The following is a 12,097-nucleotide window of genomic DNA, read 5'->3' as shown; positions in this document are numbered from 1 at the left end:
AGGAAAACTATATCCACTGCCACCCCTGCATCCAATGATTTAGTGACCTGGTCGTAAAAGGCCACCAGGTTGGTCTGACAGGACCTGCCGCTGATGAACCCGTGCTGGTTGCCCCTGAGCATGCAGTTCCCTGCTGTCCCCTCCTGGATGTGTGTCAGAATAATTTTCTTGAACAGCTTGCCTAGGATCGAGGTAAGACTAACTGGCCTATAGTTTCCTGGGTCCTCCCGAGTCAGAGTTAACTTGACTTGGAAATCATGACTTTTTATGTAATAAATAAATATTTTAGATACTTTTCAGAAAATGGGAGACCTGAATTTTATGCACTTCAGTTTGAAGGACGCAAATCTACAAACCCCCTAGTTTTAATAAAAGTGTCCTCACCAGAAGCCAGAGGCTAAGATTGGCTGGGGCACACTCTCCCCTCCTTTGAAACCTAGTCCATTGGGTAGAAATGAATGCAAGAGAGTGAGCAAACACAAGGGAGCCTGATGTTATAGCACTGTGATAAGGGAACTCCCCTGAGAGAAAGGAGCCCTGAGTTCTGCTTGCTGTTCTTGAGGGACTTTGCGTTACTTTCTCATTGGATAACAAAATGCACAAACTACAGGACCCAGGAGCTGAGTTCCCCCAGCCTGCATTCATGACTTTGCAACCGAGTCCCGTTCCCCCTCCTCTGCTAAGGGAGGTGTAGTTTGTGAATCCTAAACGGCTTTAGGTTTAGTGGATAAATTCTTGGCTGAGCTAAGATGTCAGTGCTTCTGGGCACATGCAGTTGCTGACCTTTAGGCACTTAAGATTTTTTTTTTCCCTGGAAAAAACTTAAGAAAAATCTATATTGGGCAAGGGTGCATTATGCTTGAGATGTTAGACTAGTTCCCAAACCAGAAACAGCGTAGCATGCCTATATTGCTATATTATGGCATGTTTCAAGCACTGCAGTGCCTTGTCTTATACGCACTTCGGGGGGGTTTTGGTATCTAAGGTTAGGTGAAGTTTCTGTTAATTGCTCTTATTGGTAATCTGATATTGCCTTTGAGAAGCTAACTGGATAAGGAGAATAGACAGATAGTATTAACATGAAATGGGTGCACAACTGGTTTAAATACTTCACTGTCATGTGGGGGAAGACATTTCACATGGGACCTGTTCCAGTCAATATGAACATGGATGACTTGAATCATGGAAGAGAAAGTACATTTATAAAATTAGTGCATGATAAGAAGCTGGAAGGAGGTGGCAGGCATGTTTAAGGATTCGAGGTCAAAGTGGTGAAATAAAGAATGTGAGGGAGGGAGTTATACTTAATCATAAATTGCATACGAGTCAGTAGTGATGTGTTTGGGGTGGGGAAGAGACAAGTCTTGCCCTGGGACATTAACACAAGTGTTATTTGTAAACATAGGAGAATATAGAGGGGAAGACATAAGTGTTCCAGTAAATAAAAAGTTGTTGTAAAAGAGAGGTTGATCAGTTATTCTACATGAAGCAATCTGGCTTACTAGCAGCAAAGGCAACTTACTTCAGATATTAGGGAAACTATATAATATTTATAGTTTGAACTATAAAAACTAGGGACATACTTCTTGTCCCAGGACCAGTTGTGCCTGCATTTGTCCTGGAACGCAAAGGTCAAAAGATTGGCATGTACATACACTGCCCTTCCAGTTGAGGTTTAGCGAGCAACTGAATGCAATGCTGTTTTTCTGCCATTGATTCAGTGATGAAACTGGGGGACGACAGTTCAGATGCACTTTATCATGTCTCAGAACAAACTTTTAGGACAACCTTTGCTGGTTGCCACATGAGGCTGGGAAAGGAATCCCACCCTCTCTCCCTGCTGCTGTGTGTCATGATTTAGGTTGGGTTTTTTTAAGCCTTCCTCAGAGGCATTGGATGTTGGCTGAAGCCAAGACTGGGGGTTTTGACTGGGGTGTGCCAGTTATCCTTCTGAGACTTAAACCTGGATGTTCTTGAATACAGGGCATTGACCCTCCAATCAGGGTCATACCAGGTTCCTTCCTAATCCCCAAATCACCATATTTGGGGTCATGAAGGAATTTTACCCTATGATCAGATTGGTATGGTGTGTGGAGGTTTTTGCCTTCTGTAGCAGGGGATGTGGCCCTCTTCCTGGGATCCCTTGAGTGTATATGAACCTATACAGCAGTAGGACTTTGACTGCCATGGTCCCCTTGCTTTAACTATGGTTGTTTAAGTTGTTAAGTCTTGTGATGTGTCAGGGTCAGCCGGGTAGTTTTGCTAAGAGGTTAGACGATGGATTTGTGTAGGATGGGAATGATCCTGCCTCAGGTAGGAGCTTGGTCTAGATGACTCCCTTCCAGCCTTAATTATCTATGATTCTGTGATTTTTAGCAGCTCTTATCCCACTGACCTTTTCAGGGTTTGTCCCAGGACAGTGGACATCTGAATGACTGCACTTTGTCCAGGGAAAAAAATGGCTTGTCCTGGGACATATACAGCATCTGTTCATAGCTAAAGATGGTGAAAGCCTGGAGGAAGCTACCTAGGGAGGTTGTGTAATCTACTTCATTCATTCTTTAAATTCAGGTTAGACAATGGGCTGTCAGGGATGGATGCATGCATGTCTTGTCTGAGAGTTGGGGGTAGACTAGATGGTTGCTTGAGGTCTTTCTAACTCTGTTTCCAAGATATAAAAAAAAAAATGCAGAATACAGCAAGTATATATTGAACAAGCTCAATGTAACAGTAACAGGATGGATTTTTGCTTATTGTTATGATGGCATGTATCAACACATACCAGTCCCGCATAGTACAATGAACTAATCTGAAAGAACAAAAAAAAGAACAAATACAATAATACAGAAGAGTAGACACTGTAAAACTGCAACCTTTATAAATCTTATTTCTTTAGATTGCTAACTGATGACCTACAGCTTCAACAAATTATAAACATGATGAATGATTTTTTTTTAATGATGAACTTTATCTTCTCAAGAACAAGTTAGGTAGCTAGCATAAATTATTTCTTTTTGTTATATATTGTGCCTTTCTTATCACAGAGAGCCTGGAAAGCAAGGCAAGTAATTAAGCAGGTCGCAAAGAGAAGGGAAGTGTGAGGAGGTGGGGAAACATAAGTAGAGATCAATATATGGAGGTCAGGTCTTGGCATTAATGACCCAGCTTTCCTGAGGCCCTAAGAAGCAGAATGTGGTTGGAAAGGATTTTTAATTTTTTGTTTTACTTTGTTTTTCCTTTGTGGGAAGAGGATCAGAGAGTGAAGATGTACAGAAGCCAGTAATGCCCCACCCCATCCAAATGCAAACACCAGCCCTACCTAGCTTTAAACCTGCCTTGTAGTACATGGAGGTTGCTGAGGGAGTGGAATATTATGATTGTGTATCCCTGGTGCCCTCCCACTCCTGTCTACATTTTTAGGGGGCAATAAGCTAGGCAACTCCAAACACCAGTGCCATTCCCCTTCTTCCCTTTAACTTCACACATCCTTGCTCACTTCCTTCAGGGAGCCAGAAGTAACACCTTTGCTGTGAAGTATGGAGACCTTGGTTTTATTGAGAGAATAAGAAGAGGTAGTGCTTGAGCATGGGGGAAGGATGGAATTGAGGAGGTTATTTCAAATGGAGTAACCAAAGCAAGAGGAAGGTGTGCTTTGTTGAATGTGGGATCCTCTGCATTCTATTTCTCACCCCAGCCTTCTAGATCAAGCCTAGCATGCCCTGTTTCTCGAGCACATTGAGGTTTTAAGTGTTCCCAGGTTACCTTGATAATAGAGAAGAGATGAATGGCAGGAATTCTGGCAAGCACATGCTTAGGATTGGAGGTACTGGAGAATGACCTATGTGGCTGTTCATAAGAATATAAGAATTGCCATTTACTGGGTCAGTCCATAGGTCCATTTTGCCCAGTATCCCATACCAGACTGCCAGAGAGTGGATGCTGAAAGGGAGAGTAAACTGTGTAAGACCAGAATTCCCTCCCCCGCACTGTTTCTCTCTCACTTGCAGCTTCCAGCATTTAAGGTCTAGGAAGTTTCATAGGGAGGCAAGAAGGAGAACTGGAGCTAGGAGGATATAGAGAAGATTATTACATATCTGTCACATTACGACGTAGTACATATCTGGTAACAATTCCTGTAAATACTTGACAACTCTGATACTAGAAAACATGTAAAACTTTTCCCAGTAAGTATGTGTGCACTTTCTAATGTAAAGTGTTCAGGTAAGCAGCCTAGCAATACAAATAGCTAAAACCAAAGGAATCACAAGTAAATACTACAAGTGTGAAGCCTCGATTTATCTTTTGGGCCAGTTGTGCCCCCAAATTTCACAGACCTCCCTCACTCGGTACACTACACAAACCTGGAGATGGCCTCCTCCAGAGCTAAATGCTGACTGCTAATCCCCTGCAATGACGCATGTGCATGGTCACAAAATCAAGTCAAACTACAGCATTCTTGTGCATTTCCTTCACTTGCATGATCAATTTCTAGCTACAGCATTTTCTATACTTGCACGATTGGCTTTTTTAGAATGAAAGTAAGTGGCATAGTTCAGTGATATCAATAACATATGGTGCCTTTCTAAGGATTTAGTACAAATCCATCCATTTATCTGTATGAGTAGCAGCAACTGCCACAGTTCTGTAGAGTCCTAAATACGTTGTGTAACTTGCATATTTCAAGTGAAGCATATGGAGAAATTTCTGCAGGACCCAGACCAAAATTGTTATCATTTAACTGGGGAAAAAGCTTTAAAATAAGTGGTGTGGGAACAGTCCTTGTTGGGCATGTGCTACATTACAACTTGCACCTGTATTAGAAATTTCAGAAGAAAGTGAGACTGAATCTCCCTATCACTGCTTGAAGAGTGTGAGCAAAACTAATGATTAGTAGTAAAATTATATTATTGCTGACACTGCCTTTATTCTAGTTTATATATAGTGTATTGAGGCACTTGAATAGTCAGTGTTAGAATCTATATGGTACTCATATTGTGCTAATACTTGGAGGCTCCAGCTAGGATTTGAGCCCAGTTTGGTTGAATGTTGTAAGCATATAACAATCTTAAAATGACAACATAATTAAAATTTTATATAAGTACATAGCACAGTTGTACAATTAGATAACCTTTTGTTGGAGATCGCTGCTGCCTTGACACTCATGTACATGAAACTTACAAAGTATGAAACTTAAGAAAAAAGTATAATTTTACAAATTCTGGCTAAAGGGTTTTGCCTTTGTTCCCATTATTGAATGGTGAAACACTCGTTGACCTAAATGGGAGCAGCATCAAATTGTTACATGTATATTTGGATTGGGCATTTCCTGAGGGTTGAAGGTGGAATGTTGCAAAGGATGCCATCAAAGAGGAATGTTTTACCAGTCAGACCAGTCACAGAAATGTCTCGTGCTCCAGTCTGATAATTAATTGAAGATGAATTTAAATTATGCCACTAAATATTCTCTGGTGGGGACAGTAAAGGGCATTTTGTTGCTCACAATTGTGCATCATGAAACATAAATGTTTTATCTTCAGCAGTTTACAAAAAAGTAATTGCTTGAAATAGTATTTTAGTTTTGTTCAAATATTGTTTAAAAAGTAACTTAAGAAACTGCCAGTATTAAATCTTCCTAATAACGAAAGCTTTCTTCCACTTAATTTGTGCTTTTGTTGTTGCTAACAAATAATTTGCTGTATAGGTTTTTCTGTACACCATTGATAGAGTCTATATGCTTGTCATCCCAGTGTGCTGAAAATGTTACACTCAAATCAAGAGCTCCTTTCTGGTTTTGTATGTCCTCACCTGCTCCTCACTGTAAATCATTGAGATGTCAAGTGCAATGATTAATTAAGCTGCACGTGCAAGTGCTTTTTTTCACCTGTCAAGTAGGAGAGAAAACTTACTATAGAGAATTGTGTGTTGCTGTTTAATTCACTTTTACTCCAAGTGGCAAAGTTTGCAGAAATGCTTTATGTCTAAATTTCATTTACATTTATATACTTATAATTTGGTGTTGGCCTAGGAATTTAGAATACCACAAGCCATAATTACAAGAATGTGAAGTTTACAGGAGGAATATATTAAGGGCTGAGGAATGTAAGGGTTTATGGGGCACTTTTGCATAGGTGTACAGGAGGGTCTCAGCAATATTGTAATTTATTGTATGCAAAATGTTAGCATTAGAATAATTTTAAATCAGGTAGAGAGTTGCTTACAGGTTACTGTTTCAAATAAACTGATTAATTCTGCATCACTAACCTATCAGCTTGTTTGTATGCATGTACGTGTAAAATAAGTAATTTCATTCATTTGCAATGCTTGAATTGTTTTTCCCACTCTCTTTTTTTCCAGGCAAGTGGTAACATTAAATTGTATACTGATCTTAATCTGTTATTAAAAGGTCCTAGAAAGGCAGATTACAAGGTAGATTCAGGTTTTGAATCAGTTTTGCCATTGGTTTAGCAGCGGGTGGGCAGGCAGATGCCTGCTCAGAGTAGAACCTATTGCCATTTTTCACCATTGATAGAGTAGCCTTTCAGAGTCAATGAGCTCTGTCAATGTGAGCTTGTCAAGGCTACAACTTCATAGACCTGAGAGGCGGTTTGAGAGGTCAGCCCTTTTCAGGTTTGCTGTGATGCAAATGAACTTTAATGCTTAAACAACTATTGGAATTTTTATGTCTGCTCCTTGTTCTTTTTTCTTCACAAAGTCATTGACGAGACATTCAGTGCTTTTTAAATTGGAAGTTGCATTGTGCTAAAGACCTAGTACAGATTTACGGAGGGCTGAAAGCAGTTAGATCATGTTCTTTTCATGGTGCGATTAGAATCAAATCGATTTCCCTACAGCCTTCAGCATTCAGATGGCAATTTTAACAAAGCTTGGGGGCTAGACAAGGGACAAAACGACTGAACTGAATGTTAATTACACTCTGCAGCCTTATTTTCTTTTGATTTGGAGCTGACTGGCAACTAAATTAACAAAAGTGTGACCATAACTGCTGCCCTATTTTCATTTAAAAGGAGAGCAGACTCTAAAAGGCTATCTTTTCAAAGAAACAAGTGAGGTCTGCTGATCATTGTTAAAGGGCACGGTTTTTAAAAAAGTAGTAATAACTCCCAAAACCTTAATTCCAAAAATTAATGCAATAAATTAGTCACTGACACAGCCTGTTTTTAGAGCTGTTTTAACTCCCACTTTTAATATATATTATGTAGTAAAAACACAAGTTGATAAAGATTATTTATAGATAACAATGATTTTTTTAATCATGTGACCATAGCTCAGGCTTAGTCATTTTGTTTAATATTGAAAGACTGCATGATAACTAGAGAGCCAATAATGAATTTTTATATGAACTTTTTTTTTCTTTTGAAATGCTAAACAAGTGATTTGAAAGCTGCTGTTAGTTTTGATTTGGTTCACAGAATTCCTGCGTGACAGATTTTCAGTTTGATTGTTAGTGTTTGTTTACAGTGTCTCTCTTTGGGAGTAATAACAGCAAGATGCTCCCCTAACAGCCCCTTTGCCTTGTAAGGAGGCTGCAGCTGCACTAAGTTGCATTTGATCCTTGTCATTGCTCCGTTCTTTGCACCTGCAGTTCTGTCCATCTCATCTTTAACACCTGGCATCATGAATTATCCTCCTTTATTCATACTGCTAGTAAATCCCATTTAGGGCTGAGTAGCATATATTGTGGCTGCCAAATGACCATAAATGTCAGAGAACATTTCTAAAATGTAAATATACCCAAAATACTGTGAAGTTTTACTGCAAAAGTCTGACCTACTTTCCATTAATACTTTTGCATACATGCAAATTTCAACTTTAAAAGATTTCAAGGTTTAGATTTTAAAATATTTTGGAATTCTTTGTGTAAAATGTCATGTGTGAAAGCTTAGATGATCAAAGGTTTAGAGCTTTGGGATCTTCACTGTTGGTTTTAAGTGTTCATAGGTTATCAGAACTTTCTGTATTTGCATTTCCAGGATTATCTGGTGTTCTGAGCTCGAGTTGCAAGGAAAATTTCTTTTATGTATTGTTCATAGAATATTAGGTATTTGTACTTGACCTCTTATATTGCAAAATACAGTTTAAAGCAGCTGTCACTTGTCCAAATGATGACCTTTTTAGAAGCAACATAGTCAAATTAATGGGATTGGGTAACTTTATTTTTATGCTTAACAGTTGTTTGAAAATTGCTGTGAAGTACACTTATAAGCGGTTAAGGCCAAATTGATCTTCATGTAATTAAAATGTATTTATGAGCAGTTCTGCTCAAAAGTTGGAACACTTTTTTTCCACAGTCCCATAGTCAGTTGCTTTTGTTTCTTAAAAAGGTCATCTCTGTTCTAGTTACTGTTTAATACTGAGAAGCTTTGATAGTGCTGCAGACCACCCTGTACTTAGTCACTGTCCTGTACCTCTCTCCTTTTCACACAAAAGCAGCTGCAAAACAAAGTTTTTCTAAAACCAGTCAAGAGTAAAATTCTTTCTCATTTGTCTTCCAGACACGAAGATCGATTGAGAAGTTATTAGAATGGGAAAACAATAGGTTATACCACAAGGTGAGTGCCGCAGGGAGCAGCTTCGTACTGTTGGAGTCTGAATTGCACAGTATGGAAACAGATGCTTTTGTTGAACGAAAAATATGAAAGGTGGACAAATGGGCTAGTCTGTGTGCTGCAATAAAATACAGCTCATTTTTCTTCTTTTTCTTTCCTCCTTGTCTAGCTGTGCTTGCATTGGAGACTGAGCAAAAGGAAATGTGAAACGAATAACATGATGGAATATGTAAGTTAAAGGGCTGTTTTGTGAGTTTCTCTATTAAATGATCATTTATTTTGCTTCTGATCTTATTCTTTTCATGATTATTAATCAGTAAAGGTGTCAAGAGCTTAATCGCCTGAGTGCAAGGATTTTCTACGGTTCACAGATGCATGGTTTCATGTGCAGGGCTGATTTATAAAGTTATGAATGACTTGAAAACAAGGCTTCACTGTGTTCTGAAAAATAATAAATTAATTGCCAAGATAAAATAGCTTGAACATGTGCTGATGGAGTGTGAAATTTTAGATGCTGTATAAAGAATAACTGCAACTTTGGTTACGCAGCAAGTCAGATATGGCTGTTTTATATAATGCTAATCAAGTCTAAAAGTATGGAAGAAGACCTTTCAACTAAGCTGTTGGAGCTTAAGAAACCTTTACCCTTTTTAGGTTTTAACTACCTCATATCTCAAGTGTCTTGAAAGTATCTTTATCTTTTAATAGCATCACTAAAATATTTTTAAAGTCATCTTTAATAGTCAGCTGTAACAGACTCCCCAGTTCATTTATTCTCTAAAAATTCTATGCCACTTAATAGCATAGAACTTTTCATGACTGTTTTAACCACTTTATGGGTAGCTGGAGGAAAATGCTTGGGGCGGATTAATTTGCTAAAACTATATATCATTGGAATAGCTAAGGTTTTTTTTTAATTGTGAAAAGTGAGAGCAGGAAAGGGTTAACTATTTAAAGTAAAGACTAACCTTGGAGAGATACCTAGTTTGCATTTCTAACTTATCTATGGTCTTTTATTATATGATATTTTGTCTATTCTTTGAAACAATACAGCCATCGTAAGCAGCCGCATATAAAAAGATTGATTAAAACAGTGATTAAATAGTTAGAAATTATCTTAAAATCATCTTATCTCTGTTAGCCTTTCCCCTTTCTTCCATTTCACATTAAGTCTTATTTCTAACCTGAAATATAAAAGATTTTTAAAATGCCTCTTTTCATAGAATAGTTCTATTCAGTGAACTGAATAAGTACATTTTTATATCATTATCTTTTATATAAAGCATGTTAATTTATGATAAGAGACATGACATACTTCGCTACAACTAGAAAAAAGCGAATTTTAATATCCTGTTTTGATCTTGACCTATATGAACATGCTTCTGTTTTTTCATCACTGAAGACTACCTTCTTTCTACAGCAAGTACTTGTCATAGTCCCCTCCCCCAAGTCTTTTGCCAGTTAAACTGGAAGCATAAGAGGCTATTTTTTGAAATTCACTTTAGAATATGGTTTATCATATCTGAAACCTAATGTTTTTAAGATGAACTTGTAAGAAAGTACTGTTATTCTTCATATAGTAAACATTGTGTTGATTTGTGTATAAAACCATTTGGTCTATATAAGTTGAGCATAAGTGTTCACAAGATCAGGGACTAAGGGTGAAGAAAAACAATTTCTAAAACTTCTGACAAGTTTTGTGCAGATGTATTTAGTGTGAATTAAATTTCTCAGGCCTGATTTTTCACACAATTGCTTTGCTTCACTCTTTAGTTAGCAGCTAGCTAGCTTGATATTGATCTCAAAGTAATTGTATTAAAAAATAACAGGGGAGAATGAACCTACTATTTCATTACTCTCCTGACTTCATGTTTTGGCATCTCAGTTGATCTTGATCACATAAGGGTTTTTATCCAAATGTATAATACTAAACAATTAGCAAGGTGCTTTCAATATACCCATATAAACGATGACTTGCACTTTTGTAGCTTGCCAGAGTTTGAAATGTAGGGATGAATCTCAAAATGTGGAACACATATCTATCACTTAATCATTGGAGATGCTGGGAGTTTGGCATTTTTGATACAAAGCCACCTTTATGTAATAATATAGATTCAGAAACCAAACTTTAAAGCACCTAATTTAAAAAAATCTTAACTTCATTGATCAAATTAGAGCTTTGTTGGTATTTCATGAACTAAAAAAAAGGAGGTATCCTCTAAACTGCCAATTGTACATTTCCCCCCATGCTCTCAAATCTCTCTGTTATGTATTTCAGGTAATAGGCTTTTTATATGAATGTTTAACAGTAAAAATGTGTATCTTTAAAATTATAAATGTCTTAAATATATTTCATATAAGAAATAAACTTCTTAGATGAAAGGCAAGTTCTGTTTAGCAGTGTGTGTTAAATTCATAGTTAAGTTATTCTGGAAATGTCAGTCCAAGACAAATGTTAGGAACCCCAGTTTACTATGTCTGTATATTTATAGACATGTCTTTGCAAAAGGAACATTTTCATGAAAGGCTGCTTCCTTAAGTTGCCCTTCCAAATACACAGATTTAAACTGTGTTTGCCTGTATTTTATTTGAGATCTCTCATCTCAAAGTGTCAACATGGCATACAAAATACTCCATGGGGTTTAGATAGAATCCTGCCCTGTATTTTCATGCTGAAACATGAACCAAGTTTCTTATTACTTACATGATCTTGTCTGAGATAAAGGTGGACAGTCTTGAAATGCATAAGGAGATAGGAGATTAGTAGAACAGTAATCAGACTTTTTATGGAAAATCATCAAAACTAAGCATAGCTTTATAATAATGAATACATTGCTAAATTAATTTGAACTGAGAGAATATTTATAATGAGGTTGTAAAGTTATTCTCATGTATTCATCTTCTCTCTTAACAAAATATAGATGTTAGTTTTTACGGAAAACTTATGAGCCAGATAACTGAGTTTGTCAAAGAATAATTAGCTGGTGGCATACTTTAATGTGTCTAGTGACCTGTGAGTCATGTTTCTCTCCCCCATTATTATAGTTTGGGTATTATAGTTTACTGCTCTTAGATAGGCACATGCTGTGTAGCATCACTTACTAATGACCCCCTACCCAAGGAGGGTGGCACGGGCCTTGATTGTTCCTTTCCCCATAGTTTTTGATAAAACTTAAACAAATTTTGACTGGATGCTGTATTACACTTCAGCTAGTTTATAGGATTAATTCCAAGTCTATTTAATTTTTTTTTTTCTTTTTACACAGGTCATCCTTATAGAATTTTTACCAAAGACACCAATTTTTCGACCAGATTAGCATTTATTTATAGAGACTTACTCAAGTATGTTGTCTTTTCCAATGGTGCCTTGCTTGGTGCTCTCCTGGTGGTGACATAGCATTGGTTCTACAGAATCTTGTGGTGTTTTTGTTCTTCATTTTGTTTTTTAATAACAGCATGTTCTAAGTGCATTTTGTCAAACTTTGCAAAAGTCATTTCATGCAAATGTTAAATACTACTTAAGTTATTAC

At 37.2% G+C, this 12,097-nt stretch overlaps 1 protein-coding gene across 1 annotated transcript in view; it reads left to right on the top strand.

The window, feature by feature from the left end:
- Window positions 1–12,093, top strand: part of CHIC2 (cysteine rich hydrophobic domain 2) — a 40,575-nt gene extending 28,482 nt beyond the window's left edge. Inside the window, exons 4-6 of the mRNA XM_019526443.1 lie at window positions 8,514–8,570; window positions 8,737–8,796; window positions 11,834–12,093. Of these exons, the coding sequence (XP_019381988.1) occupies window positions 8,514–8,570; window positions 8,737–8,796; window positions 11,834–11,884 (168 nt within the window). The 3' untranslated portion in view covers window positions 11,885–12,093. The remainder of the gene's footprint in view (window positions 1–8,513; window positions 8,571–8,736; window positions 8,797–11,833) is intronic.
- Window positions 12,094–12,097: the final 4 nt, after the last annotated feature.

This window comes from Gavialis gangeticus, unplaced genomic scaffold (genome assembly GCF_001723915.1).
Source record: "Gavialis gangeticus isolate Ggan-Ray unplaced genomic scaffold, GavGan_comp1, whole genome shotgun sequence".
NCBI classification, from domain to species: Eukaryota; Metazoa; Chordata; order Crocodylia; family Gavialidae; genus Gavialis; species Gavialis gangeticus.
The sequence above is the reverse complement of the archived record's forward strand: the minus strand, read 5'-3'. Positions and strand labels throughout refer to the sequence as shown.